The sequence below is a fragment of the Lepisma saccharinum genome, chromosome 22 (genome assembly GCF_977018435.1).
Source record: "Lepisma saccharinum chromosome 22, izLepSacc3.1, whole genome shotgun sequence".
NCBI classification, from domain to species: domain Eukaryota; kingdom Metazoa; phylum Arthropoda; class Insecta; order Zygentoma; family Lepismatidae; genus Lepisma; species Lepisma saccharinum.
The window spans coordinates 2562383-2588577 of NC_139250.1; the positions used below are offsets into that span (position 1 = coordinate 2562383).

At 40.0% G+C, this 26195-nt stretch overlaps 1 protein-coding gene across 3 annotated transcripts in view; it reads left to right on the plus strand.

The window, feature by feature from the left end:
• The first annotated feature begins 552 nt into the window (after positions 1 to 552).
• SPoCk (secretory pathway calcium atpase) overlaps positions 553 to 26195 on the plus strand; it is a 70256-nt gene continuing 44613 nt past the window's right edge. Inside the window, exon 1 of one of the 3 annotated variants that reach the window (XM_083144008.1) lies at positions 553 to 574. In XM_083144008.1, coding sequence (XP_083000134.1) covers positions 554 to 574 — 21 coding nt within the window. In that variant the 5' untranslated portion in view covers position 553. Of the gene's footprint in view, positions 575 to 5146; positions 5445 to 12849; positions 13078 to 26195 lie in introns of those variants that run through there. The other 2 variants (XM_083144009.1, XM_083144007.1) reach the window with 2 other exon arrangements.

Genomic DNA, 26195 nt, shown 5'->3' on the forward strand with positions numbered 1-26195 from the left:
TCAGCAGTCACGCGCTATCTCGGCCCCGAGCCAAACTGAACGCTCTGTATAGCACAAATGTACTAAAAATAATATTATTACGGTTATTGCAATTAACGTACGCCAATGTTTACATGCAAATTGTTTAGAGAAAGTTATTATTAATAATATAAGTGAGATTAATAAAGAAAAATACATACTAATTTCCCTCATTGGGATAGTGTCGTTTGTCCACTTCCCCCCTGGAAAAAGTTTGTTTGCCCTATTCCAGGAGTAAATTATGGGTACGCCCATGACCCTGACCCCTCTTCCCCCCTCCAGTGACGCTTCTGGCAGCGTGGCGTTGAGGAAATCGAGGCAATTATTTTGTGAAACGGATGTTGTGGGAGTGCGATAAAACATTCCACGCTTGTGACAATCGTAGGTGCGCTCTTTGGCGATCACAGGCTTCTGGGTTCATCCCAATTAGCAGGAGGAAGCAATTATCTAGGAGGAATAATGCACGCACAAACACAGGGTACGCTGTCCTCCATTTGGTTACGGATAGCAGTAATGTCACGAGTGTGGTGTTTCGATGAGATTCAAGGCTTACGAGGTTTGTTGCATTTATACGATTTCTCATTACCTTACGATTCTACACAAACAAATGTACTGTCTAGAAATTTCAGCGAAAGACCTGGTTCGAGTTTTGGTGTAGCCAGGATTTTTCGTTGAAGGTTCAATATGTTTACGATTCCTTGTTTGTAGAGAGATGTTTCGTCCTAGGCTGTACCTCATAGCCAGGCAATTATCTTGTATTCTAGTTTGTGTTTCAAGTCTACTTTCGTCGTCGCCTTGTAATCCAGGGGTCCCGGGTTCGATACCCGGTGGAGGCATATACACTCAGAGAACTAAATGCATCATATCGACTGATGCACCAGAATGCGTCGATTGATGCACTAAAGTGTGTTTGTTTTATGGCTTCTTCAAAGAATCAGATTCACATTTGATGCATTTGGGTGCATTTTTGTATGTCGTGAAAGAAACACCAAAGTGCATCATTTGATTCAAGTGTGGATTTATTTCAGTCGAGATGCACTTCAATGCATCAGTTGATGCGTTTTGATGCACAAGAATGCATCTTTTTTGATGCACGAGAATGTATATTTTGTGATAATGTACATAAACTTTGTAGCTCAGACAAAACGTTTAAGTAAATCATCCAAAAAGATGCAGGAAGGTGCATCAAGGAACATCAACTGATTCATTGAAGTGCATCTCGACTGAAAGGAATCCTCACTTGAATCAAATGGTGCACTTTGGTGTTTCTTTCACGACATACAAAAATGCACCCAAATGCATCAAATCTGAATCTGATTCTTTGAAGAAGCCATAAAACACACTTTAGTGCATCAATCGATGCATTCTGGTGCATCAATCGATATGATGCATTTAGTTTTCTGTGTGAGTGGTTCGGATCCCACTTTAAACTGTAGGTATCCAGTCCTGATTAGCCTTTCTGTGCATAAAGTGGTCTTAAAACAACAAATCAATCAATCAAGTCTACTTTATGCACAGATAGGCTAATCGAGACTGGACCTACAGTTTTAAAGTGGGACGTGAACCACTATGTGCTTCTTCCGTGTATCGAACCGGGACCCTTTGATTACAAGGATACGACGTTACCACTACGCCATCGGAGAGTACCCAATTATTATTATCTTGTATGTTTCGGGAAGGATCCGTGCATGCTATTTGTATTTGTGTATTTATTTTACGCTTATTTTCTGCCACTTTTGGCTAATCGCGACGATGAGAATGAGTGGGAATTGTTGGGCTTGTTTTAAGGCCACTTTGCGCACAATCATGCAACAAACGGTATACAATTCTAATGTTGGTACGGTACAGTGGGATCCATGCGTATTACCGTGCAAATTGTCCATCACCATGTTCGTGCACTTTATTTGACCCAATAAGAGCTTCAAGAATTAAAAGAAAACTCAAAACAAGCTGTTGACAACTTCTGCACGAGCATACATAAAAATCCATCGCTTAAAAACACATACTATGTAAGAGAAAAAATTAATGAAAGCAGTCATGGACAATTTGCCGAGCTATAGTAGTGGATCCCACTGTAGGCTACTTGGCAATTCTGTCAAGGTGAACCGGACGTTCTAAATTTGTAGCGCGAAGTTTCCACTGTCGCAGGTTAGTGAATGTGTAATTGCTCATGATGACGCAACGATTCTGATTCATGGAAGTTCCTGGCGCTTTCTTCGCTTTCTCCGGACGGAGAAAGGTGAATTAAATAGTTCATTTTCTGCGAGTTTTGTGGAGCGCGATCTGTGCAGTAAGTACATTCCTCTTTATTCTGTTTTCATTATTTCCTTATCTGCCAAGTAAGCCGCTTGTGTACGTTATTGTTGCGTGTGGGTGCAATAAAGGGGATGGCTATTTTTCTTGGTTTCGGTTTTGGACTAAATATTAAATTCGTCGAATACAAGGGCGTACGGAAGAAGTAATTGGACAGGTTTTCTTGCCAGTGTCAAAATTACCTTGACATATACTGCACAGGTATTGTTCGACAAACTGGCAAGAACCATTTTCACTCATTTTTCTCCTATACTTCAATATCTTCATATTCTTGAAGCTCTCACTGCGTGAACCATGTGGCTGGCAATTTGCTTGATAATACTTATGCATCCCACTGTACAAACCAGAGTTGTTACAGAAATTACCACTATAAAATATGGACTTCTCGGACTTGGTGGACCCTCGACCTTGCCACCAAAGTTCCCGAGTTCAAATCTTGTCGTGGGCATCGGTGTTCTTTGTGAATGTCCCTTCATCAATTTCATATCATCACTCATCCTCACCGTCGCCGCAATTAGTCAAAAGTTGAAGGAAAGCGACACTAATACAACTGAGGATATTGACATCAATGAAAGGAGGAATTCGCAGTTTTATTGAATTTAGTGACTTTGGAATAACAAGGCACGAACCACTGTTGCATATTCTCAACGTTCAGAGGCGCAGTGGCGTGCCCAAGAGAGAGAGATGAGTTGATGGGGGTTGTGACTTCCATTTACCCCACCATTCATAAAAAGCAGAGAACAAAATACCGGACTGACTACTAAAATAGAAGACAAATCCCCCACTTTTGGTCATATTCCCCCCTTACGAAAATTCTGGTCCACGCCACTCTTGGAGGGAATGTTGAAATCCGAAAACCTGTGTTAAAATCACTGTAAAATTCAAGACGGTATCTATCGTCCCATAAACAGTGATATATCTACACCCCACCCCTTAACAGGCGTAGTTATCGTCCTTTTAATCAAGGGGTCCCAGGTTCGATACCAGGTGGAGGTACGTAAGTTCGAATCCCACTTAAAACTATAGATCCGGTTCCGATTAGCCTCTCCGTGCACAAAACGGACTTAAAATCAACATAAAGTCCAATTTTGATGGTCATTTGCCGCTAAATATGCATATTACATCCAGTTGGGGAATTATGGATAATGCTTATGAATATAACACGTGGCAATATTTCCCAGTGTTCCTCGAAACTTGATTGTGACTTGCATGGGCGTAACGTGTGATCTTACTTTGGGGGGCAGAATCGAAAAGTTTTCTATCCCATAAAAATAGCATCCGGGGTTTTTTGCTAAATAACTGTTACATTTGTGAAATCACAATTGTTCCTCTTTATTATTTTGCTCCTCAAGTCCCAGGATGTTAACACACAAAGGTAACGTTTCCTTTTAAATTTTAATTAACCTGAATATTTGGGAGGGGCAAGTATCCCCCTTGCCCCCGCCAAATTACGCCTATGGTGACTTGCTCTAAAGATATTTCTACAAAAAATCCCAATACTTCCGAGACGTAATTCTTGTCAACTAATGCCGTCTCAATGTACTTTATTGAACAACCTGCATGTATTCATCTGACCGCGCGTATGACGAAAATAAACCTTATCGCATAACGGAGGGATGTTGCAATGTTGGGTGGAGCGCTGATATGAATGAACCCTCGTTGCACCCCTCTCTCCTCGCCCCTCAACGCATTATTGCGTTCCCTGACGCACGAACACGACAAAGGTACTTTCCTTCCAGCAGAGCGTGTCGAGCCTACTTTCCACGGCCACGCAGAATGCTCGGAGGCGAGTCTGCGATTGTCAAGGCCGATCGCCACAGCATCAGTCATGCCAACCCTAGCATGATGGTGCTAAATGTAGACAATTTGAACTTCGATGGTACTGTGTTTGACACAATGGTAAAAAAATCCATCATCATCTGCCAACGCACATCCCTGAGAGACAGGTAAATGGAATTGAAAGGAATATATATTTTGAAATTATATTTGTGCGGACATGTTTCAAACAAGAGCTCACAAGGAACATTTTATTGAAGGAAATCGGGAGAAAGCTGGGGTAACAAATAAAACAAGCCTTTCCTAGTCGTCGAATTTTCTCAAACTTTTTCAAGCACTATATTGAACCCATTTCATTAGTTAAACCTTTGTAATATGGTGGAAATTCCCAATATTGTTTAGCTATAGTACGAGCAATAACGCACGTTCCCAACTCTCCCCCCCCAAAAAAATAGATGTATACATTGAACTTGAAACCTAAGTCATTGATTGAACGATTGAATTGCTGTTTTAAGTCCACTTTATGCACAGTAAGGCTAATCGGGACTGGACCTATAGTTTAAAGTGGGATCCGAACCACTGTGCCACTTGCCTCCACCGGGTATCGAACCCTGGAACCCTTGATTACAAGGCAACAACGCTACCACTGCGCCATCGGGGTAAAACCTAAGTCATCCGAAAATAATAATAATAAATTAATAATATTTATGTAATAATAATGTAAATACTACTAATGATAACAGTAATAGATCTTAGCACAGTTTAGACGCATTGAGCATAATTTAAGAGAGGGCCTCCCCGATGGTGCAGTGGTAGCATCGTTCTGTAATCAAGGGGTCCCGGGTTCGATACCCGGTGGATGCACATAGTGGTTCGGATCCCACTTTAAACTGAAGGGCCAGTCCTGGTTAGCCTAACTATGCATAAAGGTGGACTTGAAACACCAAATCAAACCTAATTTAAGAGTTTAATCAGCCCTTTTCCCGATCGGGTGGTTGGCAACGCTGCACAGCACAAACCACATGCCCGCTTTGGAGCAGACGAAAAGTGAAAAGTTGGCCGACGTCATGTAAACCCGTTTGGAAGCGCAAGTGACGTGTGTGTTGGTGAGATTGTTTACTTAGTGATAAGTTCGTTCCTCATGCGGCTAGCTCGGTGAACGCGTGTGCAACAGTTTGTGAAACAAAAGAAGGTTTCTGCAAAAGTTTTCGCGGACAGGGGTAGCTCATCCAACAACCATTCCTGCCCACTGGAGTAGCGACCCCAGCTTTACATGGCGTGGGAAGCGTCATGGAGCTTTTCGAGAGTGTCGACTTGTCCTCGACGGCGAACGTCAGGTAAGCGATGCTCTTTTGTTTACTTGCGTTGTCTCGTCTACTTCTAAACTCACATAAGAATTCCATACGAAAGGTGGCGTCAACAGTCAACCGTCACGAAAAGAGTTCCGGCACTTTACGTCAGCAAGATATCTCGAGGTGACGTCATTCATGAGCGATTATACCCATTCATCAATTTCATTATATCATCACTCATTCTCATCTTCGCGATTAGCCAAAAGTGGCAGAAATGCGAAGTAAAATAAACCAAATCAATCAACCGAAGTGGGAGCTGGCTATATCCTCGTGCATTGCAAATAAAACCAGTAGAACACCAGAAAATTATATATCTTATGTATTATCACTCTTTGGAAATGTTTGTACAGTGGGATCCATGAGTATTGCCGTGCAAATTGTCCACCATCATGTCGTGCACTTTATTTGACCCAATAAGAGCTTCAAGAATTAAAACAGAACTGAAAACAAGCTGTTAAAAAATTTCTGCATCAGCATACATAAAAATCCATCGCTTGAAAACACATGAAATTCATGAAAATAGATATGGACAATTTGCACGGTAATACTCATGGATCCCACTGTACGTTTTAGAAATATGAGGTACGATCACCCGAGAACAGTTCCACCGATTGATTTTCATTTTGTTTTATAGATTATTATAATATCCAGAAATATTTCTGTCCCGCAGAGATTTTGCACAAACACAAACTCTGTTCTCTTCCATTTTGCATTGTCACATTTGATACGACATGGACTTTGTCTTACGTAATACTGTATCGCGTGTTGTCCCATCCATGGCCAGCTTCGTGCAAGAAGTTCCCGTTATCACCGTACAAGACACCACGGTCGCCATGGTAGCTAGCGCCTCTAACGGAAACTAGCCGAACTCGTTGAGCAAGAACGGTCGTGACCTGACGTGAACTCCACAAAGTAGGTCGGCGAATACGAGATCGTTAACGTAGCCAACAGAACATTTCTCTGTTCCCATTTCGGTAAAAGTCAGAAATCCTGAATAGAAAGATAGTAAATATTCTAGTCACAGCGACTGCTTGTGGTGCTTATTTTGACAAGTTTCAGTTCAGCTGCTAATGCCAAAGCCACTTCTCTCTGCCAAAGCTGTGACGTTGCGATAAGGAATTGATGATATAGTTGTTATCCTGAAGCTTATACAACCTCTTCGCACGAGACTGTTGTGCGGGTTATATAGGGGAGAGGATACGTCACATTTCTTGAATTTGTGATAGACAACGACAACTTTTTCGCTCGATTTATTGAATATCTTTACAAAGGGCGAGAAAATAAATTGATTTCGAAAGTGTTTACACAGATAACAACAGCAACTATGTATGGCATTGTTGCGAATAAGCCACCCATTCAAAGCCAAGGCCTGATAAGCAGATTTTTGTTGTGTGAAACGTGGTAAACGCATTAGATCCCTTCGCCGCTGTTTTCTGACTGTAGATTGATTGATTTAATTGGTGTGTGATTGATTTAATTGGTGTGTGATTGATTTAATTGGTGTGTAAAGTCTACTTTATGCACAGTAATGCTAATCGGGACTGGACTTACAGTTTAAAGTGGGATCCGAACCACTATGTGCCTCCTCCGGGTATCGAACCCGGGACTCCTTGATTACAAGGCGACGACGATACCACTGCGCCATCTGGGAGACCGTCCCTGACTTTAGAGACGGGAGTCCGTCACTATTGCTTCAAATTGCTTGCTAATTGTCCTCACGCAGCTGGACATTTTGCTTATTTTATCCTACAAATGCTACAAAAAACTACATTCACTCTCCTACATGCATGCCCGAAATTTAAAGCGTAATAGTTACTAAAATACAATGAGACAAGGCTAAGAATTAAGATGAAAACAAATTGTTCAAACAAGAGGATTTTCGAAAAGGAGGGGTGTATATATATACTTCAGTCTTCATTTTGCCATTATAATCCCCGCCATATCCCCCCCCCCTTTGGGCACGCCACTGAGAACAACCCTTAACTAAAAGTAAGAAGTGGAACAGAGGAATGGAACACCGAATAGGAAGGTGATAAAAGCACTGAAGAAAGAAAAATCTAAAATAGCGTGTGAAAGAAAAGGGGAGCTACAATTTTAAAAGTGGGAAGCTCAGGCCCGTAGCCAGGCAGGGGCCAGGGCCAGCCCCCCCTAGCACTGCCGCCAACCCCCTTGATATTAGGTAAAACTATTTTGTACTCTAATTTCTTTTGAGGTGAAGAGTGAAAATGTAGACAGCATATATTATTTTGTTCACAAGTTCCCGAGGAATAAATTCACAGAATATGAACAGCAGCTATTAGATTTGTTCATCTTGTTTGTGAGCAGAAGTCTAAGTACCGACAAGTGTTTAGAATATTCTCTAGCCTTTAGAAAGTTCTTTCATAGGGGAGCTTCTTTATCTGTACCTTCCTTGCCCCTGTTGCAGCCTCTCGTTTGACAGAAATCTGTGACTTTGATGTCATTATCCACATTCCTTCCACAGCTGCGTCAAATATCAACAGATCCATAGTTTTGGGAACGAAGAGGAGTTTTATTGCTTCGGCCGGGCACAGTAAGCACTATGATTGAAGTGAATATTGTACATCTCTACTTGTATTATTTAAATACCTCTATCATCAAAAATAGTGGGCCTCCCCGGTGGCACAGCGGTAGCCTCGTTGCCTTGTAATCAAGGGACCCCAGGTTCGATACCCGGTGGAGGCACATGCCACAGTGGTTCGGATCCCACTTTAAACTGTACGTCCAGTCCCGATTAGCCTTACTGTGTATTAAGCGATGGTGTGAGTAGCAGTCAATTAACACTTCAATAGATGTTTTAGGAGACATAGAAAAAATTGTAGTACGAGTTGCATGATATTTCTAAATTTTATGTTTTATAACATAATCTCCTCCTCCAATTTACCTTCATTTCATACTGTTAAACTTTTGAAAACTGGACTTGATTTACAAAGTCCCCCCGATAAGCCGTGAGCACCCCCTGAAAACCCATGGGAGCCCCCTGGAGATCAATTCTGACTGCGGGCCTGGAGAAGCTGGAAGCTAGAACGAAACATGTATTTAAAATAAGGAATCAGACTGATTGAGACTCGAGAAAGATAACGAACAGTTAGAATACAGATGGAATTACTTATTGATCCTATCGAGCACCTTTCTTGCCGGTTTACATGGCGAAGTGGTCAGCGCAACGCACCTCGAACCAAGAGGTGAGAAAGGTATAGGTTCATACTTGCGTTTGCCTGCCCCCGTGGGGGAGTGGTTAGCACATCGCGCTACGATGCCAGGGGTCCAGGGTTCGAATCCTGACCTGGGCATGTGAGTGTCCATTCATCAATTTCATCATATCATCCCTCATCCCCATCTTCGCAAATTAGCCAAAAGTGGAACAAGAAGCGTAATAACATAAGGCAAATCAATCAATGGTACTTGCGTTTGTCCCATCAGCTATTTTATTAATACCTCTTTCCTCATCCCAAGGCGTAGAAAGCGGAATAAATTAACGGAGATGGAAGGGGGGGAAATGGAATGGGTCATTCCATGTGAATGTGCCCTGAACCTCAATTTTCAAAATTAAATGCAATGCTCTAACTTTTTTCTATCTTGTGAGAGAACAATCTAAAATTGTCATTTGGATAAAAATTCAAGAATTATGCATAATGAAGTTAGAATGTAGAAGGTATTTTTCACATTGTTCGTTTATTTTAACTTTTTATATACCTTTCATTTTTATTGTGTCCCACCCGTGACACCAAGAAACAATTAATTTCTCCTTTACCTGTTACATTTCCCCCTCAACTCCATATCATTACCTTATATAATTTATTTTTCGTCATTTGACAATTCACAGAAATTAAAATAAATTTCTTATTAACTGTTCCACCCGTGACACAACACTGTCCACTTATAGCTATAGATCTTGGAAAGTATTTTAAGGGTAGTTATTTATTTATTTATTTATTTACTCACAGTTTCAGATACAGTCTTATTTGGCCATTTTACACTGAAACAATATAAAGTAGAAACAAAAAATAACAAAAGATAAAAACAATAACAAGATGGGATAGATTTACATGTTGTTGGTCAGTAATATACAGAAATTACGTTCTGGAAGGAAAATATCTACATTCAGGGGAAGTTTGTTGTAGATTGCTGGGAGCCTGTATAACAAGGAGCGCTGTAGAAGGGATAGCCTAGTGGTTGGGTTGTGGAAGAGTTGCAGGTTGCGCGTTTGCTTTTGGGGTACCCTAAGTGTGACTTCACTGATTAGGAGATCTGTTCTGATTTTGCCATTTATTATCTTGTATAAAAATTTCATGTCGGCTAGATCACGACGAAAGGATGGAGTGTGAATATTCAGAGCAGCCATGGTGTCTGATTTGGATACATGTCGAAAGGAAGGTATTCTATGGCGAACAATTGCAAGAAAGAAACTGAGAACAGAATCTATTCTGGTGAGATTGGTTTTTGAGGCCATTGCCCAAATTGGGGAACAGTATTCGAGGATGGGCGAGATGAAAGATTTAAAGAATAAAGCAAGAGATTATGGGTTTTGAATTTCGCTAAATCTGTATAGAAGACCGAGAAGGCGCATCGCTTTTTTAGTGGTAGCTATAATATGATAATTAAAAGTGAGTTTTTCATCCATGATAATACCTACGTCCTTTTGGGTGGAAACGTTTTGGATTGGATTGTTTTCAATAGTATATGTAGACACCACTTTGTTCTTTTTTAGGGAATAAGTAAGGAAAGAGCATTTCTGAGGGTTTTGTTCTAAATTCCACTGACGACACCACTTAACAAGTTCTGTAAGAGCATTTTGAAGAATCATCATGTCATGATGCGATGAGATCTCCTTAAAGAGTTTACAGTCATCCGCAAACAAAAGTATATTGATAGGGAGGGAGGACAGTTTTTCAGGGAGGTCATCCATGTACAGAAGGAATAGGAGCGGCCCTAAGACACTCCCCTGGGGAACTCCAGACAAAACGGGAAGAAAGTTAGATGAGGTACCTGAAAGAACAACACGTTGTTCACGCTCATGTTTAATCAACAGTATTTCAAGTTTCACATTTCATTGCACAGAAACTGTAAGAAAAATGTTGCTTAACTATCCGTAGAATTGTTACTTTAATACAAAAATGTAGTCCGCGTGTCTCACCTCGTGATAATGGAATGCCCCAATTGAAAAACTTTGTCAAACATTGTATTTTTTTTTATCAAGACAGGTTTACCTTAGGTAACCAGATAAAATATCCAAAGGAACAGAGGACCTCACGATGACAGTGCGATAGCTCTAACCATTACAATCATCGGAGAGGTTCAATAAAGTACACCCATTTCAATTTCTTACTTTCCCTACACCCATCATCTAGAGGGAGTCGTTGCTTTGTTGTACACGTTCCCTTCCCCCACCACAACCCCCTCGCACCCTGATGAATGGAAACAGAAACGCCCTCACACAAACATGAGTGACCTATTTATCGATTCCTTCCCCACAATCCATAGGTCAGGTGTAGGACGTCACCTAGGTAACAGATCGAAGCATTCCTTTCAATTCTCATCTTTTCCCCCAAATCGATTGCTCTGTCAATACAACTTACATTGTCCGCAAGTGGACAAGTTTTCCTATACCTTCTCAATTCGAAGTGTACGTTCAAATCAGTAAAGACACTCAAGATTGGAATATAAAGGTTGATCCATTAATGTCCTCAATCACTGTCTTTCGTATTGTGCTTATTTTACTTTGCTTTTCTGTCACTTTTTGGCTAATCGCGAAGATGAGGATGTAATATGAGTACATGAAATTGATGAAGGGACACTCACAAAGAACACCTAAGCCCAGTCTTGGACTCGTACCCAGAACTTTGGCTGAGAGATCGACGAGATGATTAAGTGACGTCACTTGGAGGACCTTGACTTCTTGTGAATACATACTTTTAACAGTGGGCTGCAATTAATCTCCAACATGAATTTATCTTGAATTATCCTTGGAAAACTACGCACCACAGAAGCAAGGGGGCAGCGAGGGAGTGGCTGCTTCCCCCATCCCAAATAATTGTGATAAATTGGGGGAAATTATTTTTTGACATAAAATGGAACCAAAAAAGGTTCGTATCAACCTTGTGAGTAGATTTTTTCTGTAGCTTTTGTTGATCCTTCGGAGACCCCTGATTCAGATGCGTCCCTTTTCAGAGAAGGAAGAACGGGTTTCAATAGAGTGCACTTTACAGCCAACTACAACCATGATCTCTCCACAGAATGTCCCGATTTATATATGTAACCCCGCCCCTCCCCTATACACAGACACACCTATATACAATTTCATTTGCCATTTTTAGGCCAGGTTATGCCACATTGTTAGTTATATTTTACCGTATTTCACATATCTCCTTTTTTTTTATCTTGTGCCCCTTTGTAGACGGGGGCTCCGGACTGTACACTTCAAGGCCACCTCTAAATCAGGGGCCTGGTTCCGGGTTCGAGTCCCGACTTGTGTACGAATCTTTCTTTGCTAGTGTCCATCAATTTCACACAATCATCATTCATCCTCATGGTCGCTAACCTCCGTGGCGGAGTGTTTAGCATGTCGCGCTACAGGGACAGGGGTCCCAGGTTCGAATCCAGGCCTTGTCATGGCTGTTCTTGGTGAGTTCCCCTTCTTCACTTTTACCAAATCAACGCTCTTTCTCATCTTCGCGATTGGCCACAAGTGGCGGAAAATCGAAATAAAATAATTAACTCTCTAGCATTTTTAAACCCGAAGGTTCACGGATGTAGCAACACAATCCTTCCATCTGTCCCTATCCTGGTCAAGATCAATCCAATCTTTTCCATCCTTACCGATTTCCTTAAGGTCCATCTCAACGTTATTCCTCCATCTTCGTCTTGGCCTCCAACAGGTCGGTTACCACCAGGTTTCCCAACAAGAATTCTGTAAACTCTTCTTACCTCTCTCATTCGTGACCTGCCCACCTAAGTCTTCTTGATTTAATTATTCTAATAATATCTGCATATGAATACAATTATGCAGTTCTCCACTCACGTGTCTCCTCATCCCTTTTAGGTCCAAATATTTTTCTAAGGATTTTATTTTCAAACACTCTTTTAATGGCCAGTACTAAACATGTTTAATTTTCAGGAATGTATAATGTGTGTTCTTAATAGTTACTAATGGAACGTATATGGTCGCCTGGGACATTCTTATCCCGTCGATGACATTGTTAAGCAAATTAAATTATGCTTAATTCAGGGTGCAATTAATTGCGAACCTTGCGAAACACCCTCACTGCGCAAGCTTCTGTAAGAACTGACGTGGCTTTTTCGTTCTTCATCGATCAGTTTCTCCCTCTGGAACGTACTTTCCGTGTCGTGAGTCCAAGTCACCATTCGCTCGCCGCACGTGAGGGAGAACAGCCACGAAGCAGACAAGTGGCGCCGCGGTGGCGGATTCCTGAAGTTCCCGAAAAACGTTACGGTGCTTCTCCACGTTGAGAGAGAAAATGTAAAAAAATACTTATCGTGTCGCTGAAAGGGCTTAAGAAGGGCAAGAATGGGGAAGCAGGAAACGGATGAAGTGGCTTTGAAGGAGAATGAAGTGAGTCCGGCAAAAGAATATCCACCGGTGAGTTGAATTTTGCTGTTTATGTAATTATTTATTTATTTGGCCCGTTCTGCAATAAGTCCAATAGTAAATGATCTCACTATAGTGTGCACAATGTGGTAATAGCATTCACCAGCGTTTTCTCTACACGGCGGTATATCCTGAGAGGTTATGCAATCCGACATGCTTGTGTGTAGTGTGCATTGTCTACCTTCACAGGGGCGCTGACTGGGGTTGTTTGCAATATAGATTCCTTAGTAACGGTTGGTATTGAATACTTATTTGATCATTGATTACATTACCGGGAAGCAATCGAAAAAGTTCTTGCAGAGGCATAAAATTATCGGCTCACGTGGTGCAGTGACTAGCGTGTTTGCTTGCTTCGTTTGTTCTATTTGGATATTCGATAAGATGAGGATCAAATACATGATGCGATACTCACAAGTAACACTTATGCCCAGGCTGGGATTCGAAACCTGGACCACTAGCGTCTTAGCGCGTTGTGGTGGTGACTAGCGTGACACGCTTCAAAGCTAAAGATACCGATCTCCGTGGCGGAGTGGTTAGCACAGCGCTCTACGGCGCCAGGGGTCCCGGCATTGGTGTTCTTTGTTAGTGTTCCTTCATCAATTTTAATTTTATCCTCATCTTCGCGATTAGCCAAAAGTAGCAGGAAAGCGAGGATAAGTAAACAAATGAATCAATCAATCCAAGACACTGTGGTCGATGTCCGTGTTTCTGTAGGTTCTCTCACATATTTAATCGCTTTATAATCCATGTGAGTCATCAATGATGGAGCGGAAGTTGATGAAATGTCATCTTTTTTTTCTGACATCTCGGACAGGATGCCCATCAAATATGCACAATATTACACTTCGTCTAGAACCCAAAAAAGATAATTTTTAAAGTGCATTTGTTTTGCTTTTTTTGCCAATTTTCGAGTTTTAGCTCATTTTCCCCGATTTTCGGGATTTTCTCGTTATTTTTCGTTATATTCGGTGTATTATTTCGTCATATTTTATCACTTCTTTCATTTTGGTAATATTCTTGAGTCTTTTCACTAAGGTGAACATAGGCCTATGTATATATATATATATATATATATATATATATATATATATATATATATATATATATATCGTAAGATTGCAATTTACAAGCACAGATGCGGGAAATTAATGCATTTTGCACCAGTTCATTCACCTGAAACTAACAAATTAAATGGTCATTTTTTCCCATTTTTTAGGACATTCTATAGGTCATATACCTACATTTTTAGGTCATCAACTTCCGCTCTCTAGTCATCATACACACTCGCCACACGCATTTGAGAGTGATTGACAAAAAATTAAATTTGTTGTCGTAAACACGGCATTTTGAACGGTTTAGGAACATTCTCCTCGTTAAATTGGCACAAGGTCAGACTCAATGTTCTTTCTGTATGGCCACTTCACGTCGCTTTTCTAACTATCTATATTAATTGCGACGATGAGGATTCACAGCGCGCTCGTGAATTAGGTAATAGGGCAAACATTCATCAGGATTCGAACCTAGGTCTCCTAGATTTGCAGCACGCTACGCTAACCACTCCTCAGAGAAGCCAGATGTGGGATCTTAATGGGGGTGGGAATTCATGCCTGATAAGTATGGTAATTTTGCTGTAAACACTTAATAGAGTTGATAAATCTACGTATTTCTGCTATCTGATCATATACAGATATAACATTATTCTATGATCTAGCTAGTGTCCACACTCGGACCCCTTACTTACTTGTACCTACTGTTTCTTTCGCTGTTGGGTGTACATTCAGTTCCTTATGCCGTGCTCTCAAGTGCCATGTTTCGTAATTACCCCGCCAGGTGGCTCCATCGGCGTCGTTTTCCAAGGAAACCATACATTGGCAGGTGGTGGAAGTTTCGAGAAAGGCATCCCCCATTCTTTTAACATTTTTACGTCCTCAAAAAGATCCGTCAGCTATTGTCCGTGAGTAGGCGGTTTGCGCCTTTGAAAATTGCCTGTCCGTCACTTCCCGTACTGAGAAAAGCACCGAGAGTCAAGAAAAATAACGGAATATTCCTGAAAAGCGTGACGACTGGGGAAATAATAAATCACGCGATGCAAAGTTTATTTTCCTAGCAGTTATGTTTAATGTAACTTTTTTCATCTCTCGGTGAGGGTATATCTAGCAACTTATTGCATAAGTTCAGATCAAGACAAGATTTATGCATGAAGCGTGGATATGCAGGACAGGTCTTGAGTCTGTGACGTCATATTATGCTATTATTATCGAAATGCACAACATGTTAGGTATGGTTCCGTTTTCAAGGTGTCGTCTTAATTGCGAACACTTGCTGCCTGAACAGGAATATACTCGAAAGACTATGTCCTAATCGCGAACACATTTTCCTGCCTCGAGACCTACAACTTTCTCTCACACTTCCCGAGTTTAACGATTTTTTTTAAAGGGGCTCAGATCGAGACTTGAGACTGGTCAGTGTTTGGTTGGATCATAGAAAATTCGACATTATATACAGCATAATTTAATAATAAAAGTGTGGCCTATTTTTTTATTGGAATACGTACTGCACACTTCTTAACTGAAAAGAGCTTCGTTCTTTAATAATACAATTATTAACTTTACCTAAATTTCAAATTCTAATTTCAAAACATATGACACTGAAAAATTTAGGAATACCACCAATTTCCTTATACTTATGAGTGCTCCACGCCAAAAAGCAAAAACACATTTTTTCTTCCGTTTTACATCTTCCATGCTCATTTCTAGGGCCCAGAACTTTATGTCCTATAAAACTGAAAAATATGTATGTAATTATGTCATAAAAATTGAAAAATATGTCATGAAAAATTCAAAATATGTAAGAAAAAGGCAGAAATATTTCCAGTAAAGCAAACATATGCACAACAGTACTTTCGAATTGCTCATTATATGGGATGTCGATATCGTCCAGGAAAGATCGATTATGGTGAGTTATTAAATGAAGTAAAAATTTCTTTAACAGAAGAAAGCAGTGGGAAAACACTCAAAATATTTCATTTCTGGAAACTAAAGCACAATTGGCAGCTCACTACAGCTCTGGTAAATCTGACTGATTGTTGTGAGAAGCTAAAAAAAGGTAAAGAAATGAGAACAATTGAAACTTGATTATCTCCTGTCCGGTGATTCTCGTGCCCGCACAACAATGACAGAGAACTTTTTTCCTCAATAATGTTCGCACGGCTATCAATTGTCAGCGGAATAAAAAAAGAGGGTATTATTGTTATGTAGAGTCGAATTACTTTCGGAACATCTCCAGCGGACTACGCGTGTCTGTCTAGCGAGCCTAGTGGGCGTGTAGAGCCTGAGCAGGGGGCTTAGCGATAGGTTCTGAGTTGAGATGACGTCAGCGGTTCGCTTCGTTGATTGGCTGCTTCGAGAGTTGTGACTCGTTCCAAAGTTTCAAATGCATAACAGTCAAAGATGTTACGGAAATAATCTCCCTCTACTAATGGGTAAAAAAATACATGTGATCTTAATTTCTTCGTTCGTAATTTCCTTTCTTCTGCCATAGATAATATGAACTATGCGATGCGCTGAAGGTACGAAGAATAAATTATAAAATAACCGATTACATGCAAAATAATTACGAGATTATACAGAAATATGTCTTATTTGGAGAACATTGAAGAAATATGTTGTAAAAACGCGATATTGCTAAAATATGTCAAAATATGCCGTATCAAGTTCGTCTATTTCGGGTCATATTCATCAGATATGTAAAGATCTGACCCCAATAATCGATCCGATGCCAAATAAAAAATATGTTATAACTAGAGCCCGGAAGTTCAGGCATTTATTTTAGTTAAAATAGGCAGGCAAAAAGGCATTTATAATGTGGAAAATAGGCACTAAAAATGAAAAAAAAAACAAGGCACATTTGGAAGTCTATTACTTTTATCTAAAATTTCTGGCAAAATGTTAAAATCTATATTGGGAAGAGCATTTCAATTTTCACCAAATTCACGCACGTAACCATGTAACTTACCACTTAATGGCACACTGAATTTCGGCATGATGACAACTACACGATCCTTTCCCTCCAAAGTGCAGAAGTAAACTAAAGATAGAGAACTTGATTTTGGAATCGATGCAAAGGCCCTTGGGCATTAGTGCTGTTTCTTGTCAATAACGTCCTGACACGGATGCTGGACGTGATGACGTAATTGTGCAGATGTTCTGCAACAGGTTTTCAGCAGTCAATCATGCACAAGAAAATGTTAACCGAAAGGCAATATCCCAAATCAGCATGAAATACTTTTTTCTCACACTTTTCTCCTTCAGCAATGTTGAAACATGCCTGAGTTCAGTATTACTTAAATAAGGCGAAAATTATTCAAATAATAAACGAAAGAAAAATAAATGCCAACAAAGTTTTTTGGGAGAAAAATAATTTATATACACACTTTTTTTTAAAAAAAAAATGGTCCAATTTCATTGAAAAAGGCAAAAAAAGGCATTATAATTAAAAATAGGCAGTGGGGTCCCAAATAGGCAAAATAGGCAAAATGAAAAGGCTTCTAAAACACTCGAAACAACATAAAAAACATATCCGGAAAAAAATTATCAATATATGCAGTAGATAAAAAGAGGCATTTTGCCAAACTTCCGGGCTCTAGTTATAACATAAAGGCCCTACGATCCTAAGAATGATGCCTCAGCCTTTAAGCTGGACTATACCTAGCTCACTGTTGATTTTGCGGTTCCATCCCCCAGTACATTATTTGTTCTGTGCTTCCTGTTGAACCAGTTTCAAATCACTTAAGGCACCAAGGGATTTCGAGTCATTAGCACACGAATGAAAGTCAGATTACGTCGACAGACTGAAAGGGTGAGATGGCCTTGGAGGGATTTGCAAAGCAGAAGATCATGATGAGTCGATCAGGTTGGCTATTGTTGTTGGTCTGTCGCTCTCCGTCACTACCTTATCTGTTTTTGAAAACAGATTTTCCAGTTTCATGTGTTCGCAATTAGGACATGAAATTATTTCTCACTTTTGTGTGTTCGCAAATAGGACGATTTAGGCATTGTTCGCAATTAGGACACAACCGTTTTAAAACCGAGACTAACTGTCCGTCTCGTCCGAGACTTTACTAAATGAAAATGTATGGCAGTCGTGAAAATCTGGAACCTTTATGTTCCGTCTCGTCAGAAATGGCAACGGACCGTTCCAGTTCAGTATTTTTTTTTTTTCATATTTCGCTAAATTTTGCTTTTAAGTGTGAACTAAATTCTTAATACTCTTTAACAGTACATATTATAGCATCCATATGATCTTCCCCTCTACGTAGAGATGCGTTCTTGCTCCGAGGGAGCTCAGCACAGTATGTTGCCTTCATCTTTTGTGCCCAAGGACGTATTTAGGGGAGGGATCCAGGGGGTCCGGACCCCACCCAAAGTAAATAATGAAAATATAATTGTTTTTGCATTTGTTCTATAATCGATGCAGTCTAGGATTAGAATGAGAACATAGAACTTTGAAGGACAGTACACTTTTACTTAATCTGCATAAAGTATTAATCAGGAACTGTACTTTCGTCACTGGATCTAACATCCTTTTGTTATTTAATAAATATTGAATTCGTTATCTGTTTGGTATTAATTTCCTTGCCAGTGCAGTTGTTCTACACAAATTTTGACGATCTTAGCTGCACATAAGCTAGATAACGAATACGTGCTGTTATATCTGTATTCATATACCGTCTTTTTACCTATTCATGAAATAATGACAATACAATTAATTAATTTACATACTTTAATTCATAATGTTATTATCGTTTAGTTTTAATATAATTATAATATAATTATTTAATGCAAACAATTATATTATTACTATTTCTGAGACACTTGTTTCGGACACCCCCCCCCGAAATATATTTTAAGATACGTGCCTGCTTGTGCCTTGTGGTTCTCTTTGTACTGTTTATTTCTTAATTGTTATTATTTATCGTGTCTTATGGGTTCTGATAGACATATTCTCCTACACAAGATCTTTTGCACAACAAGACTAGGATAATCTAATGATAAATTCTCCACTGATAAGACCCCATGCGTGAGCTCTTAAGTTGAGATCACCTATAAGAAATGTAAATTTAAATCAGGTTTCCAAAACACTAGAAAAAGGAACGGTGCTTTCCAATTATTTTTACCTGCAAAAGCGTTCAACAATGCATGAATTGCGAGAAAGGGTTAATCTCCGTTTCATCCTGTCCACTTCTCTGCTAGCAGGATTCCATTCCGTTTCCGTCGTGTTATCTAGCAAGGAAAAAAACAGCGTCACTGGCAGCAATCAATCAGTAGTAGAGTGAGATTATTTCCGTAACAGCTCTGGCCGTTCTGCGCTTGCACCTTGGGAGCGAGTCATAACTCCCGACACCTCCAATCAAAAGGTGAACCGCTGACGTCATCTCTACTCTGCGCTTATAGCTAACTCTATTGCTCACGCTGTACACTGCTCGTAGGCTCGCTGGCTAGGCTCGCGCAGTCAGCTGGAGATGTTCCGAACGTACGCGGACTCTACAAGGCTGCATACAAGCATTATCAAATTATTATTATATATATACATACATACATACATATATATACATATATATATATATATATATATATATATATATATATATATATATATATATATATATATATATTCAAAACAAGGCCTCAGCTAGCAAAACAAGTTGTGTCACAGACACCCAAATTTCCTAGACACCACATATCTTTTTAACAAACGCCGAATTTATGGTAATTTTGGGACTATATGCACACTTACGCCCCTTTAAATATGAACTTACACCCTCCCCCAGATGAAAAACTTCGGTGGTTCACTACGAAACCCTGTACACAGTGTATAATACCAAATACCCTTCTCTAATATTTTTGCATCTTTTTCAAAAAGATTGAAGCCGGACCCCGTGGCTGAGTGATTAGAATCCCGCTCTGGCATGGTTGTTTGTAAAAAATGTCCATTCATCAATTTCATCATTCCATCACTCATCCCCATCTTCGCAAATTAGCCAAGAGGCACAAACCGCGAAGTAAAATAAAACAAATAAATCAATCAAAAAGAATGAAAGATTGCTCGAATATATTAAAATATATATCGTACTTGCATCCACCCTGATCAAAACTCCTTCTCTTTTTCTCTCTCATCCTATTTTCCTCTGCATATACTGGCGAATGCTTTTCGCTGAGCTGGCGCTGAAGTTAACACATTCCTTATATTTCCTGCCAGGCTACCTAGCTAAACGTAACTCGAATATAAAATGAGGGATATGTAACGATATCATGGAATAATTGGTTAAATAAAGGCAATTTATTTGTGTTTCCTTGTCATTCTTACCGAGGATATCTCACTTTCTGGCAATTTTTAGGCTATTTTGAGGATTTTATATAGTTTTCTGTTATATTTTTGAGATTTTATTTGTTGTTGAATTTTTCTGCTTCTTATTCGAATCCGGGACCTCTTGTGTTAACCACTCCGCCAAAGAGATAGGCACTCGTTTTCTAGAGAGCACGAATTTGATTAATTTCCTGAATGTTAGTGGCAATGATTCTACATTAGCATGCAATGTTAATTGAACATTATCCATTGTCTAGCTCTTTTAACTATACTTCTAATACTATGCTTTGAGAGAGCACCTCCTCTCTCGTCTTCAGGTGAACAAATTAATTTTGTCGATGGTGGGAATCGAACCTACGCAAATCCGTTCGTCTAACCAATGGTGCGCCGAGGTAAGAGCAACGGATTTATAGTAAAATCACACGTGTGTCGTAGGTTCGATTCCCACCACCGGCAAAAGAAATTTGTTCACCTGAAGACGAGAGAAGAGGTGCTAGACAATGGATAATGTCCAATTAACATTGCATGCTAACACAAATTGTATTATTTATCTCTTTCGCTTCCATAGTAACAGTGGTCTTGCGGTTTTCTGAGCGACCATTCGAAAAGAAAAGCGAGTAGAATTGAAATGTTTCCCATCTTGACACCAGATGGAATTACAAACCTCTCTTTCAGGGATGGTATTATTAGGGATGACGAACTTTCCTTGAAAAATCTCCAAGAGAGGTACATATCAGGTGTGTCAATAGGATGTGATCAAATTTTCTTATGAATCACAAAATGCTGCCTGTAAGATCCATTTGACTTTTGGTCTCCTGTGTTGTGTCTACGTTCAGAGGACCACTTGTGATCTTGTAGGTGTCTCTTATGCTTTCCGTGTCATGCACAAACACTCCAGCTAGCACACTTACACGAGAAGTCGTACAACTTTCTACTTGACCCTGAATTGTGTTTCGGTGAAGAAGCCAGGAGCCGGAATTTCTTTCCTTTTGTCCAGGTGGGATGTGACCCGTGTGACGTCACATTGTCCTGTTCTTAAAAGGTTCCGCTCGCCAGGCATTTGATTCAAAAGGTATCTCGCTTCGAGCAACACCGCTGGAATTCTAAACAAAATTACAACAAGACTGCAAAACTTTGAATACCCAATACTTAAACAGGGTTCTCTGCTTTGAGCAAAGCATGTACTTCTTTCATCTTATCTAATGCCATCTCACCATAGCAGTGACAATAGTGAATACAGAGTATTTCTGGTAGTGTTTTTATACCATTCGGACATTGTATATACTCCTCCAGTGTGCATTTTATACTCATTTTATTTTTAGATCTATTGCAGTTTTTACTGTAGTTAGTCTGCTGATCGAATGCTAACTGAACCTAATTAGTTTTACTAACAATGAAAATAACAATATTTCTGCCTTTATCTTTCTGCTTGTTGAACTCTGAAATTTAAATAAACAACAGTATTTTTCGATATATAGTATATATATATATATATATATGTGTGTGTGTGTGTGTGTGTGTGTGTGTGTGTGTGTGTGTGTGTGTGTGTGTGTGTGTGTGTGTGTGTGTGAGAGAGAGAGAGAGAGAGCAAAGTCATGAAAATTCCATCCTATCCAAAAATTGTGGATTGGAGTCTCATCAATCTCTATCCGTTTCATCGTTGAGGCAACCCAGCGACACAGAACAATCGATAAGAAAGCAAGTGAGCGATGTGTTTAGAACGTGATAAGAGCTACGTGGGATTAAGTGTTCGCCTGATCACCTCTTGGAGGCAGAGAATGGCTGATTGATCGATGGAAAGCTTCCAGATTACAGGCTGGCAGTTTTATGAATGTTTTAAAGCTTTTCCAGGTGCATTGATCACGTTGGAGCAGATGCCACTCCACCTATCTCTCTTTCCTTCGATCGTTTAGGCCTATCAGGAAATCAATCCAATGTACTAGGTGCCATATACAGGGTGGATAACAAGTAACTAGGTATTGAAAATATGCTGTAGCTTTTGTAATATTTAAGCAATCGCAATGAACCTTTCTGTACATTATGGAATGTGTTACATACCTTTGAGTCAGCTCAGGAATTTCTCCTTTTTTAAAAAAGGTGTATTTTTGGATAAACGCACTTAACAGCAATTTATAAACTTTGAACCACATATTACAATTATTCTCGATCTTTATTTTACCATTATTATATCCCATTGCTATATGGTATTTTTAGCATGTTGATAAATCTCTCAGTTTGTTACATGTTGCCAGGTTTTGGCACATGAAGGTTAGTCTATTTGTCCATCTGATACTAGTTGCTTGTGACATCATAAATATTTACAAAGTTAGAAAAATGAACAAACACAATATTCTAACTAAATAACAAAGAATTAAAGTGTCATGTCTAGGGCTTTACAAATAGGATTACATATATGTGTATACGAATTTCACAATATGATAGCCGGTAGGGTCGTAGGTCCACATTTCCTGCATGATACCATAAATGAAGAACGCTACCTGACAATGTTGCAAGGGTATGTTTGGCCCATCGTATCTCGCTGGGGAAACATTGGTGAGCTTGTTTTCATGCAAGACGGCGCACCGCCACACTTTGCACTTACCGTACGGCCCTGGGTGGGCCACAATTTTTCGGGACGTTGGCTGGGACGACGAGGATCTAACGAATGGCCTGCCAGAAGTCCAGACCTCACGCCCTGTGACTTTTACTTGCGGGGCTGGGCAGAGGGGGAAGTGTACAGGACAAAACCCCACACTGTGGAACAATTGGAGGCACGGATTCGGGATGTTATCACAAACGTCCAGAAGGAATTCCGACAGAAGACCGTGCATCCCATCCCCGTTCGTCAGAGGAAGCTGGTGGATGCCGCCGGTGCCTACATTGAATTCTGACCTGACACATATGTAATCCTATTCCATAATGTATATGTAAATACAATTTTATTGAGATTGCTTAAATGTTACCAAAATCAGCAAATTTTCACCCACCCTGTATATCTTGACTGTAACTTCACGCTGTAATGTGCCAACTTTTCACGGCATTATGAAAACTAACAGAGATATTGTGACAAGCAAAAATATGGTCGATATACTAAATATATCGTATCGAAAGTCTTGAGAGTTCTGGCACCAATATTATTTTAAAGAAAACATTTCTTTGCGGTATTACTGTGTGTTAGATTTGGTTTATTTTAGATCGCTTTTCTGCCACTTTTGGCTAATCGCGAAGATGAGTATGAGTGATGATATGAGGGAATTGATGAAGGGACATTCCCGAAGAACAGGGATTCGAACCCGGATCCCCTGTCGTCTTAGCTCTCTGTGTAAGGTCCCTGCAGACATGTTATCGTGTCAGTATGATAATCGCAGAGATGAAAGTGGCATAAGAATATAACATAAGCTAACAACATATATCCATAGATAGTTCATACGCACTATTGATACCAAACTGATACATTCCAATCATGAAATCAGTGAAAATGAATAAACTTCATATTCAGTCGGAGCCTGGACGTCCCTATTCAATACGTCCATGAATTCGTGCGAAAATATAGATGAGTATGCATATTCATCAGTGCTGGAAACAGCTGTGTGATATTCAGTCGACGCGTCACTATGCCGCAAAATCAACAATTCTCAATTTATATGCGAGCATGTGTGAACAAGTGCATGAGTAACAAGTTCGTGTGTCGAGCAGCAGGCGGTAAGGTGATAAACAGCAGTGCTGGTTAGGAATAGACGGTTACAGTGCTGTTAGGACTCTGTGTCAACTTTGGAGGAAAAAAAGGTTTTGCTGTCTGCTTATCTTCACTCACGAAGCAGCCTGGCAAGGATGTTTGAAGGGTAGACATGTTTGTGAATGGATTTCCGTCTCACCCTGGGGTTCATATCGGTTTTGGCAACAAGGTAAATGTTTTCTTTTCAAGCGGAGAAATGTGATAGATTTAACGACAGGATCTCATGGCTGATACTTTAAATTTTGACCACCAGATGGTGCTATACTGATCACAGCCTAACTGGCTGCTGACGTACATCTGTCCACCAATCGTCTTCGAGAGGGTGTGGCTCGATGAGTGTCAATAACCTCAGTTGCGAAGTAACAGCTGCAGGTATAACATCGTTATCGCGTAGCAACGTTGCCAAGCGTACGTCTGTTTTTGTCAGTTGTTTTAATTGGCTTGTTTATACAGTGTTTAGGCGTTTTGTGTACTAATTTTCCGTGCTTTGTGTACTATTTTACAACTTTTATCCAGTAACAGCACTTATCAACACTCTTTCTCCACCGTTTTACAGCACGTTTGGCAACATGCTGTGTATCCGACGCTCATTTGTTTCGTCCCGCCATCAACTTGCGGTGCGTTGTCACTAAAAAATGCCCGATCTCAGCCGAAATTTCGACTGATCGTTGATTCGTTGTTTCCCAGCCGCCATCTGGAAATGCGAGCAGCATAGCTATGCGAGTGGTTAAAGTATAGACATGCGCAGATACAATTAGTTCCCTATGTTCCAAATATAATCTGGACAAGTGCTTGAAAAGTCGAATATGGGCAAAATTTCGATGAATGCACAAAACACGGTCTTAGGTCAGTTTCAATCATGTACCGGGTGGTCAGAATTAAAGTTACCCAACTCAGAGCCCTCTGTAACCTATTTGAGGCATCGTAGAACTCTGAAATTTGGTGAATCCACTATGCAGACCATGGGGAAGAGGATGGCGATAAAAATAGTTCAGTTTTCCACCACCAGGTTGAAATGTGGCGCTGTACTTCCATGATGGGTTGTAATAATGACGTAAACTGCTCCAATTGGTTATGGATTTGCCTTTACCTTGCAAATTTTGCAATAAACAAGAGATTATTTTCTCGCAACTTCCAGCCACTAACAAATGTCTTTCTAATTAATAATTCAGCTAAATCACTTAACGTGAGTGCTGAACAAAAGTTCGGAAGTGATCACCATGACAGGGGTCCCCATCCTCCCCCAAGGCCAATGGCGCATCCCCTCAAAATCATGTCATGCGTCCCCCCCAAATCATATCACGCCTTTAAACCATAACGTAATCCCCACGAAGTATTTAATTACGACAATGTGTCTACCGAAATTAACTTTTTTCTTAGCTTTACTGAACATTATAATAGATCTGCCCCTCCTCCCTAAACAGGGGTGCCATCACTGAAGAACACCCCTAAGATCGTTCATCATAATCGAAAATATCGCGTGGGCCCCACTTTAAACTGTAGGTTCAGTCCCTATTAGCCTTAGAGTGCATAAAGTGGACTTAAAAAAACACCAAATCAATCAATCGAGAATATCGCTTGTCTTGTAATGCAGCTTTAGCATAAAAACTTCATATTCATCTCATTAAACGCCAACACACATCGTAGCAACAAATGATTGCGAGCGAAGCGAACAAGAAAATTTTTACATCCATTTCTTTGCAGGCTTTGAAGAATACTAATTTAATGGGGTGTCAATACTTTCTTAAGATCCAGAGATATTTAGTCTTTTCCTTTTCCAGCTTTTCCTTTTGCACATTCGGGGTCGAAAACATGTGGATGCCTTATCGCTAAATACAGTCTCCAAAATGTAATGTTCGAACTCTCTCTCCACTACAGAAATCCCTTGACAATTTAAGATTTAGCACTTTATCAAGAGCTTTCAATCTCCCCCTTTAAATTTAATACTCAATCCTACCACCAAAATTACCATCCCAATTTTAGACTTACTGTTAATATTGAAGAGTGG